This window comes from Taudactylus pleione, unplaced genomic scaffold, assembly GCF_031769625.1.
Source record: "Taudactylus pleione unplaced genomic scaffold, aTauple2 ptg000046l, whole genome shotgun sequence".
In the NCBI taxonomy this organism is placed as follows: domain Eukaryota; kingdom Metazoa; phylum Chordata; class Amphibia; order Anura; family Myobatrachidae; genus Taudactylus; species Taudactylus pleione.
In genome coordinates, this window is record NW_028284448.1 from 12,243,787 (window position 1) to 12,261,720 (window position 17,934).

At 44.4% G+C, this 17,934-nt stretch overlaps 1 protein-coding gene across 1 annotated transcript in view; it reads left to right on the plus strand.

Annotated features, from left to right (window-relative positions):
- Positions 1-14,666, plus strand: part of SLC16A10 (solute carrier family 16 member 10) — a 146,729-nt gene extending 132,063 nt beyond the window's left edge. The window contains exons 2-6 of the mRNA XM_088460416.1: positions 1,096-1,240; positions 1,858-2,260; positions 9,059-9,202; positions 12,764-12,992; positions 13,360-14,666. Of these exons, the coding sequence (XP_088316542.1) occupies positions 1,096-1,240; positions 1,858-2,260; positions 9,059-9,202; positions 12,764-12,992; positions 13,360-13,589 (1,151 nt within the window). The 3' untranslated portion in view covers positions 13,590-14,666. The remainder of the gene's footprint in view (positions 1-1,095; positions 1,241-1,857; positions 2,261-9,058; positions 9,203-12,763; positions 12,993-13,359) is intronic.
- Positions 14,667-17,934: the final 3,268 nt, after the last annotated feature.

Genomic DNA, 17,934 nt, shown 5'->3' on the forward strand with positions numbered 1-17,934 from the left:
CCATCATCATCGGTATCTGGACTTACACCCACCCCATGCTAGGTGCAAAAGATACGTTTAAAACAGGCACCCACCTTTACAGAGTACAATTGAGTAGTAAAGCCGGCCTACACCCCATGACACTCCCATGGCACACCTACTAGATCAAGGATGGGGAACCTCCTGCCCGGGTGCTGTATAAGGCCCTCGGAATCATTTGGTCTGGCCCTCTGAGCTTTTTTCTGCTAGCCTCATCTGCCTAGCAAGGTGCCTAGAAAGGCACCCTGCAGCCAGAGTCTATGCAGCAGTGCCGCCTGGGTCGTCCTTAGGGCGCTTCAGACGGTCACAGCGATGCTTACAGCTCCCTGGGACATCATCAGGATGCTCTGGGTATTGCTGTAATCACCAGCGATTGTGGCCCTGCCCCCGTGTGATATCACGCGGAGGGGGCGTGGCCTGCACCGGGCCTGTGAATAATGTTATATATATATCAAAATGGCCCTAGACAGAAAAAAAGGTTCCCCACCCCTGTACTAGATGGGACAGAGTGTGTGTTTGTAATTTCACCACCCTGAATTGCCCATATTACAGAAAGTGTGCTCTGTTGAAGCACAGATCAATCTGTACGCACTAGCAAATGCCACCTGTGTACTTAAAGTCTGTTTGGCGCATGCACTGTGGTCAGTTTCCTTAGTGCATTCTCAGTATACTTAAATCTGTGAGATCCATCCGCATTACCACTTGCGTCTATTCTGAGGGAAGTGTATGCAGAGATCCAGCCATTTTCACTGGGATCTCCTGCACCAGGAATGGGGATGATTCACACTGGGAACCGTAGGGCTGGGTGTGGTGCGGTCACTTTAATTTGGGCACCTTAGGATACAGGTGAATATACACATTCATTTTCTATCACTGGAAGCAGCTGAAATTGTGAGCACATTACATGCACCTTAGGATCAGACCCATTGGTTTTTATTAACAAACATCTGACCTTCATCAGGACTAATATATAGTACGTATGCAGTATAATGTTCCTCCAGTTACTCACATTTCTGACCTTTTATTTTGTTGTCGTTTTACTATTTAATAACTTTAATCCTTTCTTTTGTTCCTCAGCATGGGTGAGCTCCTTGGCCATGGGAATTATATTTTTCTGCTCCCCAGTGGTCAGTGTATTTACGGACATGTTTGGGTGTCGGAAGACGGCAGTTGTTGGTGCTGGGGTTGGTATCATTGGTCTGCTTTCCAGTTCGTTTGTGAGGTAAGATCATCATAAAGCTTGCTAAGCCTTATGTACACCATACTTAATATTGTTAAACTAACAAACTTCCACTGAGACTATTTGATGTTAGAATGGAGCAAAATGATGACGAGGCCGACAGAATCACCTTGTGGGCGGCCATTTTGTTCATAGTTTACACAGTGGACTGTGACGTTTGGATACCTCACATACAGGCTTATTTGTTCATCTTTCTAGTGCATTTTCCAACATGCCTATTAATGATCTACTCAAGTTTGATCATAGCCATCTTTGAATAGTCATCTTTACATACAGTAACTAAAACTTTGATTTGTTATGTAAGACAATGCAATACAAGTATGATATATTATAGACATATTCCCAATTTACAATATATATGTAAATTCATAATGCAGTACATGTTATTTGTTTGGGGACACTGGTGCACTAGTAATTGTGGTGGGCACTTTGTTGGAAACCTCAGGATTGGAACAGTTAAGCAGATGTTATACAGTGTTCTGTAGTTCTTATACGTCATCTGGAGGATGACTTTGGATGTCTTGTTCATTTTAAATGGTAGTATAAAATGTTGCATTTACTTGGGTATATTCTTATTTTGTGCAAATCTCTTTCCGCAGAAACTTAGAGACTCTCTATTTTACCTATGGCATTTTATTTGCCTGTGGCTGTTCGTTTGCTTACCAGCCATCCCTGGTAATCTTGGGACACTATTTCAAGAAACGTCTGGGACTTGTGAATGGGATCGTTACAGCAGGCAGCAGCCTGTTTACTGTGTTATTGCCTTTTTTCCTCCGCTATCTGCTTGACGGGATAGGACTTTACCACACCCTACGTGTCTTGTGCATCCTTATGTTTATTCTCTTTTTGGCTGGGTTCACCTACAAGCCACTCCTACCTAGACGCAGTAACAGACGGAAACAGATCTTCAATTTCTCCGTCTTCAAATCAAAGAGCTACTGCATATGGGCATTTGGAATCCCAGCAGCACTTTTCGGATACTTTGTGCCTTACGTTCACTTGGTAAGTGATTGTTTTAACTTCTATTTTGTGTTTCAGCCATATTGTATTGACAGTGTTTAGTATTCTTCAGTTTGTGCTTGTTCTCTGCTGCTCTGCCTAGTCCCTTCTACTGAACTGGTCCCATGTGAGCAAAACGGAGTAGTAGAATAGGGCCAAGCACTCTATGTATAATACCAAATGCAGGACTACTATCATGTAATGCATGATTCAATAGATCTTTTTTCAGATATTACGGTAAAGGGTTCCAGAGCAAGAATGGTGAAATGTGTACTAGGCAAGTAGTACGGGATGCAGTCAGGATACCGGCGGGCGATATCCCGACATCCACATCCCGACATGGGACTAAAGATAGGCGTCAAAATCCTGACGCCTATCATTAGCCCCACTACTAAATCCCGACACCCGGCTCACCGAACGAACGAACGAAAGTAAGCCGGGTGTCTTAGCGTGGGGGGGGAGGATAGCTATAGGAATCTCCGGGGGGACATAGGGTTAGGCACCCCCCCGAGAGTGTTAGGGTAGGGAAAGGGGGTGTTAGGGCTAGGCACTACTAGGGGGGGTTAGGGTTAGGCACCCCCCGGGAGGGTTAGGTTTAGGGTGCGGGGAGGGCAGAGTTAGGTTTAGGCACTAACTGTGGGAGGTTAGGGTTAGGCACTAGTGGAGGAGGTCAGGGCTAGGCACCACTAAGGGAGGGAGAGGGGAGGGTTAGAGTACTTACCTGCTGCAGTCGGGATTCCAACCAGTGGGGGTGCCGCTGTCGGTATTTGATCCGGCGGCTAAATTCCGATTCCAAGTAGTAAATAAGAAATTGCCCTTCTTGAATCCAACACTACTTTCTGAATACTAACTTATACAACTTGTATAGGTCCCTCTACAGTCTCATGTTTACATTGCCCCCTTTCACTTGACAGTCTTAACTAGCATTCTGTTTTTAATTTAGACCAGTGGTTCTCAAACTCAGGGCCTGATTCAGACCTGCTCGCGAGCGCTGAGCGCCCGCAAGCGGGTCGATGGTGCCCTAGTGCGCATGCGCACGACGGAGGGAGCTCCGTCGTGCGCATGCGCGAGACCCGGGGAGCGACGGGGAAGCCGTCGCTCCAGGTCTCGCACCAAAGGGGGCGTGCTGTCGATGTTGATTGACAGCACGCCCCCTTTGGTGGGCGAGCCGGGGGCGTGGCTGCCAGACGGAGGCGTTCCCATGGGAACGCCTACCGTCTGGGTCCAGCCCCACACTAGTGATGTCAGTGGGAGTGATTTTGGCTCTGATAGAGCCAAAATCACTCCAGGGCTTGCGCAGGGTCTCGTCGCAAGCACGATGGTCGCGATGGTCTTGACCATCGCGACCATCATCATGGACGCTCGCATAAGCTGTGGGTGGTAACCCACAGCTATAGGAGCGTCCAAGAGGCAGCTCCATTTTTAGGTAGTAGGGCCCTGATTCAGAGCGAGCGCTCTGGTCAGAGCATCCGGCTCTGAATCAAGCCCTCAGTCCTCAGGACCCCACACAGGTCACACAGCTGGTGCACAGGTGTATTCATTACTCACTGACACATTTTAAAAGAACAACAGGTGGAGCTGATTATTTCCCTTGTTATTCTGTGAGGAGATCTGGAAAACATGCACTGTTTTGGATCCTGAGGACTGAGTTGAGAACCGTGATTTAGAGGAATAAATGGCTAATATTTATGTCAGTGATTATGCAAATCCACTGAGGGTGTACTTAGTGCCAGATAGACATTTCCTTTATTTGGCAGCTGTACTTTGTGGTTTATCCTGGAACCAGCTAAATATTCTCATCTTAAAAACATGTTATTGTGACCCTTTCTGTATTGAATATAGAGGACATTCCTTCAGTTCCACAGATCTTTAATACTACAAGCTTTCCAAATCTGCGATTAAAACATTTGTTGGGCAATTTACCTTTTCAAACCATTTTTAATAGATTACATGATGAGATATCTTTTCTAGAGGGGATCCGGTCAGAATGTCGACATGGAATTTATCTTAACAACCATTATGTCAAAATTCAAAAATTTCGACATGTTCATAATGTTGCCGCTTAACATCTCGATTTCATAATGTAGATATACGGTTTTGTGCTTATTTCTAGGGTTAGGCTAAAATAAGAAAAACATTCTGATGTTGACATTTAACAAGAAAGTTGACATTTTAAATGTCGACATTATGAACACAGTAACCATGTCGACATATTTGAATGTTGACATACTGGTTGTCGACCTAAAGTCCATGTCGTCATTCTGACTGTTGACATTCAGAACCTGTCGACATTCTGGTGTTGACATTCTAAATGTCAACTTATCATACCATACCCTAAGAGAAATAATGTACTTTATGGTGGCCAAGTATAGAGATTTAGGGCCGTATTCAATTGCCGTATTCAATTAGAAGCGAAAAGTCAGTTTCGGCGATACTTTTTCGCCGATGACATAATTTTCGCAGATTTTCATTTATGCGAATACGCAATGTAATGTAATAGGCTAAAAAGTTTTGCCTATGAACACCCGGTGGAAAAAATGCATGGGGTGCAAACCATCACTCTGCACCCTTTGGACACCCACCTTGACGCTAACTGCGTAAAAAAATGCAAAACCCCCCACAAAGGACACCCTAAAAAAGCACTTTGAAAAAATGGGCGAAAAAAATTAGCGGGGTACAAATTCAAAAACTACCAAAATAGCCATTTTGGTCTGCAAGTATGGGGGAGGTGTATTTTTGATTGCAGGTGCTTGCTGAATGTGCGTTTTTGGCGCTTTTTAATGCTTGACTTTAGCAACTGTAAAATATGTTACGCCCATTTTCATGTACCCCAAAATTTGATGGTAATAATTTCCCCCCCCAAAAAAGTAACAAAATGCTATTCTTCACCACTTGCTTGGAAGACGCTAAATAGCACCTATTGAGACCATTTAAAAAACCCACATACGTTTAGCAGGACATTTTTCGGGGGTACCCATAGTGATTCCCCATGTCAGTGCATCTTTGGGGGGTGTCAGGCTGATTTCCCCAAAACTGACATAACTTTTCGCTGGTTTCAGTTTTGCCGGGTCCCGTTTTTGACGATTTGGAATTGAGGGCCTGATTCAGAGCCGCTCGTTGCTGGCGAGCGCTCACTCTGAATCAGGGCATTTTTTTATTTTTTTTTTACTCCAGCCCACTCGCAAAGCTGTGGGTGACCACAGTTTTGCGCCAACTTGGAACAGACAGACAGACACAACGTTCTAATAATATTATAGATGAGTGAACAAAGAGTATGAAATCAACTTAATTAGTAACTAAATAGGACAAATAATATATAGGACCTTATTCAGAGTTGGACCCAATTTGTGTCTAAACAGAAATGAAAAATGTGCTCAGGAGTAAAACCACATTTTGCTACCTAAGCAGAGTTTGCCACAAAAGTGAGATGCGACCAACTACTGCATAGGTAATTAATATGCCTCCCTCCCCATGGAAATAACTGGAGCAGATGCGCTGGAATACGACAAGCATTGTGGCATCAGTTCAAATATTGGACAGAACACAGTACACAATTCATATACATTACAGTATGTAACCACAAAGTGCAGATAATAAGTACTCAAGTCGGGATGTAGTCAGGAAGCCGACGGTCTACATGACGACCACCGGCTTCCCGACTGTCAAATCCCAGCAAGGTACTAATGACAGGCGTCGAAAACCCGACGCCTGTCATTAGACCTACGCCGGGAGCCCGACACCTGGCATACCGAACGAAGGTAAGCCGGGCGCGGACAGCCATGGGGGGAGCTTTAGTTTTAGGGCTCCTAGGGGGATTTAGGATTAGGCACCCCCCCCGGGGAGGGTTAGGTTTAGGCCAGGGGATGGGGGGTTAGGTTTAGGCACTTAGAGGGGGGTTAGGGTTAGGCACTTGGGGGGTAGGTTAGGGTTAGGCACCCCTAAGGGAGGGTTAGGTGGGAAAATAGGGTTAGTTATACTTATCTTATTAGCGATCAGGATCTTCACCCCTGCCGGGCTTCAGCTGTCTGGATTGAACCGCCGGCCATGCAGCCGGCGGTATTACCTACTACACCCCTTAAGTCACATGGAGCATTTTAAAAGCAAATCGAACAAGACCCAAATGTAGAATTTTAACCTTTATTTTAGTCCACACTAAAACATATTAGTGTGTAGAATGTAAGCTCCCACGAGCAGGGCCTCTTTCCTCATGTGCTTTTCCTTCCCTTAATTGTACTATCATCTATTCTGTACTGCCTACAGCCGCACCTAACCTTTGGTTTCAGTCGCTATGCTGCTTATTTGAGTATTATAACCGCTGTTGCAGGCCCTCCAACATGACCCCTTCCATCAGGTACAAAATACTCTTTTCCTGGACTTCCCGCTTTATTTATGGTTGCTATCATCTGTGCTAACACCTTTCTTATCAATTATCTAATTCAACACAGATGACCGCACTCATAAATTAGCCAGAAGTCCAGGAACAGAGCATTTTGTACCTGAAAGAAGGGGTCATGTTGGAAGGTCTGCTGTTGCAGCAATGTTTATAAACCATGCTCGCTGTCATCATCACCTTGCACCAGGGATGAAGTACCTGCAAATCATCCCTATTCCATGATTCACGCTCACTCTCTCTCTCCTCTGTTACTCCAGGGTCCCTCTTTCCTCATGTGCTTTTCCCTCCCTCACTTATAGTACCATCTCTCCCCCACTGCCAACAACGTCACCAAAGTTTTGGGTTCAGCCAGTGGTGCGGTTTTGGGGATATTATGTCTACATATGCAGTATTGTTTATATAAATTGTACTCCTTGTTCTACAATGTTTTATACTGTAAGTTTTCTTTTTCTTGTTTTGTTAGCACTGTCTCTGCTTATGTACTTTGTAAGGCGCTGCGGACCCCTTGAGGTGCATATAAATAATTGATAATAATAACAAGTTGATTTTGGAGCTATTAAGCCATATTTTGAGTACAATTCATCATATTACTCAAAGGTGTAGGTGTTTGTGGGAAGAACAAATGGTAAAAGAAATGTTAAAAAAGGGTACAGTAGGTTTGTCAGGACTAACATAAAATCTTGCATCTCTAATTTCCCAGGACAATTGTTTAAGTGGGGTATGTCAAAAAGCTTTAGGGGTCTGTTTACTAAGCAGTGTTAGGAGACAGAGTGAAAAGTGATAAGTCTGTGATAAGGTACCAGCCAATCAGCTCCCAACTGCCATCTCACAGGTTGTGTTTGAAAAATGACAGTTGGGAGCTGATTGGCTGGCACCTTATCACTTTCTTATCACTTTTCACTCTGTCTCCTAACACTGCTTAGTAAATAGACCCCTTAGTCCTTAAGCCACACACTGCAACCCCTTTCAGATTGCAATGCTTGGTCTCACCCCAGATTTTGTTCACACGTCCATCCCGGGTGCGACCCAGCTGAGACCCTTTTCAGACTGGCTGCACGGTCCTGCTTATTGTTGGGTCGATGACGTCACCGCCATCACGTGCTGAGCCGGCGCTTGGAGATGAGATCTTCCTATGTATTAAACGGGACCCATTCACACTGCATTGCGAGCTGGGTTGAATCTGTGTTCAACCCTGCTCATTACCGGGGCTGCAATGCCAGGTCGCTCGACCCGGCTTATTTCAATCTGGCCCTTTCACACTACAGTAACCCGGGTTGCTGTGCGTTCACATTCAATAACCCGGGTTATTGCTGCAAGCAGAGCCGGATTAAGGTCTGTGGGGGCCCCAGGGCAACAAACTTGTGGGGGCCCACGGGACAAAAAAAAATCAAACCTTTCGGGCCCCCCACAGAAATAAAACTACTTTTATGGCAGCCCCAGCCAGCACCACACTAATTAAAAAAAAAAAACAAACACTAATAAACTCCAGGCAGTGCTGCACACAGAACAGCCTCCATTCTGCTCCTCAATCCTTTCCTTCATCCTTTTTACAGCAGTGGCGGCGGCAGCGACAGTCCGGAGTCCAGCTAAGGAGGCGGCCGCGGCATTCCATCTCGGGCTCCCCCAGTCCCTACTCCCAGTTAGTCTGCACTCTGCAGTGCTGCTCACCTCCGCAGCCGCTAAGGGGGCTGGCCGGCGTGGGGCTGCACAGCGTGCTGCGTGACCACTGAAGTCACACCCACTATGCCACACACAGCCTGTACTCCACGCTACATGTGCCACCGTGGGCTGGGCAGCACGCTCTAAGCAAAGTGCTTAACGCTGCCCGGCCAAACTTCGCAATGCGCAGTTCAATCCTGCCGTTTTTGGCCTAAAATCCCGGGATCCCCCCAATCCCGGAATTGGCCTCCATTGTAGTGGGTCAGTGTGTCGGGGCCCTCTATGTGTGGGGGGCCCAGGACGACCGCCTCATTCGCCCCTCCTATAATCCGGCCCTGGCTGCAAGTATGAAAGGGGTATTGCTTAGCCATACTGCCTGTTTTATAGTTGTAAGCAACTAAGGGGTGAGTGGTTCAAACTACTTTTTAAGTTTGCATATACTCCACAGAATGGTTTCATGCATACAAACATATTGTAATTATAGACAATTAAGTGTAAAAGAAAAAAGTGTCTCAGTGAAAGGGTTATGGTGCCTTTAATTCTGGGAAAGTAACGGATTATGGGCGGGATGTAGTAATTGCATTTTGGGGGGTTTACCACATTTTTCATCTTGGTACATACTGCGTTATCTATTAGCAGTGCAGAGCAAGGAATGGTAGATATACAGTAAATTTTATGTAATTCTTAGTTAATGTAATCATTGATAATTTTACTTTGTCATTCTTAAATATGTTTCTATTATTTCATAGATGAAACATGTTCAGGAGCGGCTTGGAAGTGAGGTAAAGCAAGAGGTCCTCTTACTATGCCTTGGTATTACATCTGGACTTGGAAGGTTAATTTTTGGGAGAGTTACAGATTACATTCCAGGTGTGAAGAAGGTGTACTTGCAGGTAAAGCTACTTAGCTATACAGTTACATAAATCTTTCTAGCATATTGTAATGCATTATATATGAATTTGGTCAAACAAAGGTGGGATTCCCCAAATCAAGCCAAATTCATTCATGTGGGCTATCAGCTCAAACAGCTACAGACCTGACACAAACCTTGTAGTGTAAATGTCTCCCTTTATGATTAATACGTCCTAGAAGAAGAACTGCAAAACTTTTTGTAACCCATAAATTAATTTATGCATTTGCTTCTTTTCCATCAGTGATTTCTTTTCAAGCCATGTCATGTAGTATACAGTTCACATATATATTGGCAGATTCAGTTCAGTGCATGGTCCCACTGGAGACTCACACAATGTACCACTTAGTGCAGTTGTGGCTATTACGGTAAGTAAAACGTTGCTCATGTTTGTTAGCAAAACTAAGGAACGTTTCTTACCTCCAGAATCCTGTGAGGCTCCAACGGGATCTCGCACAGAATTGAATTCAAACCATTATGTGCTCATAAACAGATAAATTTGAAGATTTACATATTTAATTTAACATTGGGTTATTTGCACCTAGAAATGTAGTTTTCTGCCAAAATGCTATAGGACGGTGCAAAATACATTCTATTAAAAATATAGAAAGAGACCTGGGGGTATATTTACTAAGGGTCGATTTTCATCAGTCTAAATCGATGTGTTTCTGGGGCTAAATCACACATTTACTAACAGACTATTTTTTATTTGTTTTTTTAAGTGTTAGTAAATGTGTGATTTAGCCCCAGAAACACAATATCAATTTAGATCGATTTTAATATCAACTAAAAGCGACCTTAGTAAATATAACCCCTGATCTTCTCCAGTTCCAAGCACCATCCTGTTGTAGAGTGAAAAAGGCGGTTCACTCCTACGCACAGCTGACAACACCCATGCAAGTGTGCTATCTCCAATTCTTTATTTGATATCAGGAATCTTGCTCCACAAAATAAGATCTTAATTTTGCCCAGCTCTACAAAACAGGATGCACTACCAAAGGGGCCATGGCACGTTCTCAGCCAATTTACGCTTAATACCTGAAACCCACTGATAGGATGCTAGCCATACTGGTACACACATACTGTGCCCAAGGTATGCAGTCGGGAAGCCGGTGGACCTAATCCCGACAGCCGGCTTCCCGATTGCTTTATCCCGGCGAGGGTTAAATGACAGGCGTCTAAATCTAGACGCCTGTCATTTTACTGACGCCAGGAGACCGGTGCCCGGCAACCCGATCGAAGTGAGCGCGGACAGCCACGGGGGGGGGGGTGAAAGTTAGGTGTAGGGCTCCCGGGGGGGTCTTAGGGTTAGGCACCCCCCCTGGGAGGTTAGGGTTAGGCTAGGGGGAGGGGGGTTAGGTTTAGGCCCTTAGAAGGGGGGATTTGGGTTAGGCACTGGGGGGAAGGTTAGGGTTAGGCACCCCTAAGGAGGTTAGGGGGGGGGGGAATTAGGTTAATGAATACTTACCTTAGGGACGATCTGGATTTTCACCCATGTCGGGCAGCCGCTGTCGGGATTCCAACCGCCAGGACAGGGTTCCGTGCCCAAGTTGCAAAATTACTATTACTGAGCAGGACTTTTCTGTGTTCTTATGATCTACCAGCCTTTTATACTCAAGTTACAAAATGTTATATGTTGGGGTTTGTTCATTTTAAGAATTTAAAGTTATTGCTTTGTCCCCTTACCATAAAGTGCTGAAATATTCGCCTGCTGTCCTTTCCAGTTATCCATTATTCCACTCAGCTTAATTGCTTATTGTAAGTGGCAAAATCTACAACACAGAGCTGCTGGCCCCTGTGGCTGTGTCATTGTCAGTATAATTGCACATGTGTACTTAGACTACACTGGGGATACCTTTGATGGGTGTGGTATATATTGTCGACTTTCATAATATCGACATGGTAGTTGACAGTCTAATGAAATGTTGAAATGATTAGATTGTCAACAAAAAGTCCCTGTGGTCTAATGGTTACCGGGTACGCACCTCCCCATTGTAAATGTCAACCCCTATGACCTCATCCCGTCTGTGATATGTCAGCTTTGAAGACAATTCTTTGCATCACACACCCTCTATGTCCTCACTTTATCTTGCTGACCGACGTGTACGCGAACCAATACATTGCATTCCGGAATATGTAGTTAGTTGATGCAAAGAAACTTTACCCCATAGTAACATGGCATGCATTTTGAGGTGTTTTTACAAATTTAACTATACGGGTCTGAAAAAGGACTTAAAAATAAAATAAATAAAAATAGTTTTAATAATATTAATAATAGAAGAAACCACTTGAATAAATTGTTCCATCCTCATATTTCTTTTTAAAACTTAGGACAGTAAGTTGAAAAGGGATCTGTAAATTATTCATATATTTGACTGATTTAATATTTTCATGAAATTGTTTTTCATTGTGCACAATTGCAGCCCGAGTTCCACTTAAACACCTGAATATACAGCATAATTTAGCAGGTGTAAAACACAGCTGGTTTGCACTGACATCCTTCACCAATGATTAAAACACCTGCAAGTTTGCCCTGTCCACTACTATTTTATGTATTCAAACATCATCAAAGCTCTTTTTTCCTTTCTAGTAAACATCACTTAGGGGTCTATTTACTAAGCAGTGTTAGGAGACAGAGTGAAAAGTGATAAGAAAGTGATAAGGTGCCAGCCAATCAGCTCCCAACTGTCATTTTTCAAACACAGCCCATGAGATGGCAGTTAGGAGCTGATTGGCTGGCACCTTATCACTTTCTTATCACTTTTCACTCTGTCTCATAACACTGCTTAGTAACTAGACCCCTTAACCACTTATATCCACCAGGAGAGATATCTCACTGGAAACACTATGGGGCCTATTCATCATCACTTAATTGTCACAAAAGCAGGTGAAAAAGCACATTTTCACCTGCAATTGTGACAATTAAGTATTCGGGCCATTCATTAAGAAGGTGAAGCAGGATATATCACAGATATCTCCTAACTACCTTCTGTTTGCGGAATGGCCCGCTGTCCCCATACAATGGGGACAGAATTCATCAAGCTCCGAAAATATAATATTTTCGGAGCTTGACTGCAGGGGCATTCGCCATCTTCATATTCGCTTGGGGTTCGCAACCCGCTCTTCCCTATGGGAAGTAGGTCCGGGTTGCGAGAAGGGATTCTTTTCGGATCCCTCCGCCCCTGTCCGGCTCCTTCCACTGGATGTCAGGGCTCTTGTGCGCATGAGTGACCTGTAGGTCATGCATGCGCACCGCCATCACTGCTCCGACAGGAGCAGTGAAAAGGTGCACTGCTCCGAAAAGGAGCAGTGAAGCTGCTCGTGGGGGCAGCTGATTTCACATTAGCTGCCACTGCGCCGGAGCAATTCTGAATTGCTTCGGTGGCCGCGGCGAATTAGAGTGTTAATTATCGGGGTCCGTTCGTATCGGGGACCCCGATAATTAACATCATGAATAGGCCCCTATATGCACTACAGTGTTTGATTTAATATAGTATGATAACAATATCCTTCATATGTTTTGAAATCTCTTTTCTTCCTTCAGGTAGTGTCTTTTTTTTTCATTGGACTGATGTCAATGATGATCCCAGTATGCCACAACTTTGGTGGTTTAATTGCTGTCTGCCTGTTCATGGGCTTGTTTGATGGCTGCTTCATATGCATCATGGCTCCCATTGCTTTTGAGCTCGTAGGACCACAGAATGTATCTCAGGCCATTGGTTTTCTGCTTGGATTCATGTCCATTCCAATGACTGTTGGTCCTCCTGTTGCAGGTAAATATACATTTCAGTATGCTCTGCCATTTGCTTCAAATACTTTGTAAAACCATTTTTTTTTGCTAGTCCTCAAAACATTAATGTGTCCTGTTGAGTACCCAAAATGCACTGGTACTCTTGTAGGATTTGTATCTAATATGTAAATGAACTTTCATCTAGGATAGTGTGTATGCATTAGTTGGTCTAGAGATAGTTTACTATGCCATGTCATAATGGCAATGGCAGACTGTTATGCATGAACATGTGCAGACGATTCAGTACAGAAAATCTAACTTCAGAATTAAGGAGATCATTACTGAACATTCCTGTAATTGTAAGTTGGTGATTGTATCTCAAGCTTCTTAATTGTCCTGTTCTTCTCCAGGTTTGTTACGTGACAACCTTGGCTCTTATGATGTCGCATTTTATCTGGCGGGTATCCCCCCTATCATTGGTGGATTTATCCTTTGTCTTATTCCTTGGGTCCATGGAAGGACTTTGCAGGAAAAATCTAAAGTTCCGAATGGAGACCCTGAAAAGAAAATGATGGATTGCACTACGTTACAGCCAGGCTCAGCCGAGGATGCTCAAAAAGAAGATGTATCTGTCATATAATCAACATTGTTTTACAAAAACAGATTTTCATATATTCTTTTTATCTTTTGTATGACAATTACCAAATGTTGAAACTGGTGCTACAATCCCTAAGCTGTATGATCACACTAAGCTGCCTTGCTTGCACATCCCATTGAGCCCGCCATGCCAAGATCCCATCATTTCCGCTCAAAGAAATTCAAAGCTCAAGTGTGTACATGCTGCTGGGACTAACAAGCAGGGAAATGGATGCCAAGGAGAAGTCTTGTATACATAATAACAGGAAAGCTTTGACCTCATAGCATTACATCAGTTCAGGTTTTATTATTGTAACAGCAGCTGTCTTCTTATTCAGTTTCTTATTCAGTTTGAATGGCTGAACATGTTTATGCTTTGTATCCAGATTTCAGTGTACAAAAACGTTACCAGATCCTATAAAATACAGTAGATTACTGGACAAAAGTTATAGAGTTTAGCACAATAATCAAAACATTGAAACATGTATTTCCACTTTGATAATTGCTTTCCAACAAAGTTGGATATCCACAAACACTCATTTACAGTAATTTTGTAGCTGATCATAAAATATGGGGGGCATACAATTAGTGGCTTGGCCGCAATGGGCCCTTCCGCACAGCACTTTGTGGCCATCGACATCGCTAGTTTTTCCTTGCACTCCTTAGAGGTGTGCAAGAATGTTAGTAATGTTCTTCCTACCGTAATGGGCAACAATGTGTGTATCCAAACATCGCGGGGTGTTCAGTGGCACATTGCTCCTAATTGAATCAGCCCCATGTGACTATTGTATTCTAAATGTCCAGTTGTGCTGTGAATATCTGAGCCTAGTGGCAAATGTTGTTGCCATGTAAAAAAGTATATCTTTGTATCAAAGCAATGAGTTTTCCCTGCTGCATTTTTATGGCTATTGTCAATTGTGACACTCATTACTGAACAATATCCAGGTTCTGTTTAATTAGTAGAATATATTATAAACTTTATTGATCATACCCCAAATCACTATCAACATTTACTATGCAATGCTCTGCATAATCAGTAACTCAGTAAAATGATTCTAAGATGAATGTAAGCTAGTCATTGTGCCAGTGATTTTTATACATCAATTATTAAAGAAGCACTAAACCAAAAATGCAAACACGAATTGCCTTATAGTAAGAGTTACTAACAACATTTAATGTCCTCTTATGGCTCCAGTTACAAAAACCAAACAAAATAGAACCGGAGTCTAATGCTGCCCATCCATTACACGATGCGGGGACGACGGCACGATTACGATGCTGTCATCTCCTGCGGGGTGAAGTGCATATACTGAACGTTCAAACGTTCAGTGTATGCAGATCAATCATCCCCGAACATGGCAACCTGACGGCGGTCGTCAGGTTGACTGCCATGTTCAGGCGATGATTGATGTTAAAAACAACAAGCGGGCGCGCACATTGCTGGTCGATTTTAACCTTTTACTGCCCGATTTGCAGGCGATTACAAAGCAATGGAGCGGTAACGACCGTCGTTATCGCTCCATTTCTAGGTTTAATCGCCTAGTGGATGGGCAGCATTATTCCTTATTCCTTAGCATTGTACAGCAGTCCTTGAGGACTATTTATTAACATTGCTAAAATATGCAAATCTGTCTTAACCAATCAGGAATTAGCTCTTATCTATATAGTTCATGTTAGATAATGAAAGTAAATGCGTGATTGGTTACTAAGGTTTTAGTGCAGATTTCCATGAGGAATCTTACCTAAATAACCCTCATTGTTTCTTGATTATGCAAACACTAAGTCAGGAGTTTGTTTGTGTTCTATTACTAGACAGCAGTTGATGACAGGGTCGTACCTAGGGTGGTGCAACATGTGCCACTGCACAGAGCGCCGCGAGGCAGGGGGGAGATGTTCATCGGCACCTGTCAATTTTCTGTTTTAAATCATTTTCACTTACAGTGCTTCTGATAGCTGGCCCCTGCGGAGATCCGTTTCTGCCTTTCCTTCTCTTTGATCGCCGGAATCTCCTCTCGCTGACTCGCTCTGTTTCTGATCACTCCCCCGCCCCTCCTTCCCATCTCCTCCATGGCCACCCACCACTTTCCCATCTCTTACCTATCTGCACCCTGGCAGACTGCCACTCCTTCCCCTCTGCTACCTGGCAACATCCCCCTCCGGCCCCAAGCAAGGCTGACACAGCTGAGACTTCCGTGTCTCCGCTGCTTATCCCCCGCAGCCCCGGTGCCCAGCACATTGTGGAAAGTGACGCGGTGGGCCAGATAACCAAGATGGCAGCATGTGAACAGAAGCCTCAGCTCCGAATGAGTGTGCTGTCTGTATGTCCCCAAGGGAGGACGCACCCACCTGAGGGCCGGGGCACAGGGACAGCACAGGGAATGGCTGAGGGGAGATCTCCACACCAGTGGCAGACGCCTGGAGCGGGTGCCCCCCCCCCCCCCCCCGGTACTTCTGGAGTTCCCTAACACATGGGGTTAGGCATGGGACACAGTGACTGGTCCGCAGACATTGGTTCCTGTGTGTGCCTCCCCACATCCACCTGTCAGCACAGGCTCCTCTACACTAAAATAAATAAATGCAAAAAGAACGTTTGGTCCTGTGTGTATGTATATATATATATATATATCAGTGATGTGGGCTGAGGTCAGGGCCGGATTAAGGCCCACATGGGCCATGAGCTGAAAATGTTCAAGGGCCTATACTGAGAAGGGGAAGAGCTGTGATCGGTACCGTGTGGGTGTGGGTCAAAGTCACCTTGGTGTGTTTACCCCTACACTATGAGGTACAATGTTTCCCTAACTACATAGAAATAGAAAAACTTTTAGGGGAAAAACTATTTAAATACTTAAAATGTATGGCCAGTTAGGCAGCTGGTAATCATGCTGTCATGTTGTTAAGCCTATTTTTATGTGGAGGCCTGGAGCTGTAGCTCCATCCGCCCCATTGTTAATCTGGCCCTGGCTGAGATGAGGCAGGTGTGGCAGGGCCTTTACTGTCATACTGTACTTAGGAATACTCCACAGTTTCTGCTATAAAAATTATAAGCAAAATGTAAAGAAAATATTATAAATATCTACTTTGTATTATTCTAATCATTTCTATAGTCAAAATTCTGGAGTAAAAAGTGTATGGCAGGTGAGGCGCGGCCTCCCCTGTCTACCTTTTCTGCCCATCCCTGATCAAAACACACCAAATTTCCAGCACTATACTTTGCTGCACCTTTGTATAATGCCCACATGAACCCTCGGATTCGAATATATGTATCTGTAAATCTCGCTTTGATACTAGCCAGTGCCTCCCCAGCCATTTACTTCACCGCAAGTCACTGGTGTGTATATATATATATATATATATATTTTATATATATATATATATATATATATATATATATATATATATATATTTTATATATATATATATATATATATATATACTATCCCAATTCAGAAGATGTAAGCTTCAATTTACGTATATTGTATATGTGGGCTCCATGGCTTATTGCCCTGATATTCCTCTTACACTGTTAGATAACCCACCTTTGTAGAATAGTGTCTGACAGAAGAGTCTGGTGCATAGTTAGCTGCTTGGGGATAGGACATTTGGTGACATCTATAAAGTACAGTAGGGTGCAACCTGTAGTTCAGTTCATAGGGCCCCCTTGTTTTAAGTGCCCTGGGCCGCCTGAAGTCTTAATCTGGCTCTGAACACAGCTGATTTACGACCTAGTCGCAGTGTTACCAGCACACTTCCTCGAATACACTTGCCGGTGAGTTCAGCTGCTGGTGCAGGGTACATACACTACAAGCAGCACTCTTTCAGTTGGTGATCTACAATGCCGGCCAGGGCTGCCATCAGAAATTGTGGGGCCCGTGACTGACATAATAGGCAGCCCCCCTTCCCCAGTTATGAAATCCAGTGCTCTGCCGTCTGGCCTGCCCACTGTATACAGCTTTTTCCCACTTACCTTATTTCTATGTTCTTCCCTCTAGGCATCTTCCTGCTTCTTCTCCGGCCAGCAGAAGCTGCTCCTTACGCACTGCGGCTCCTCCGATCTTTCCCTCCAGGGGCATGACGTGACGCACGCCGAATCCCAATACAAACTTTATTGAACATGAGGCCGACGGGCGGCGGTGGGTGACCTGTAGGTTGGTGGAGGGCCCTGGCTGCCTCCTCCATATACTTAATGGGGACCTGATCATCGTCGGTGTGCGGAAGCAGCGGCCGGGCCCCCTTTCTTCTATTCAAAGGGGTAGTGTGGGCTGCAGGCTTTACAGTGACGGTAGTAGCGGGCGCCCCCCCCCCCCCTGTTCAGCCAGGGTGTGGGACCGAAACTCCAGTCCCAGCAGCTC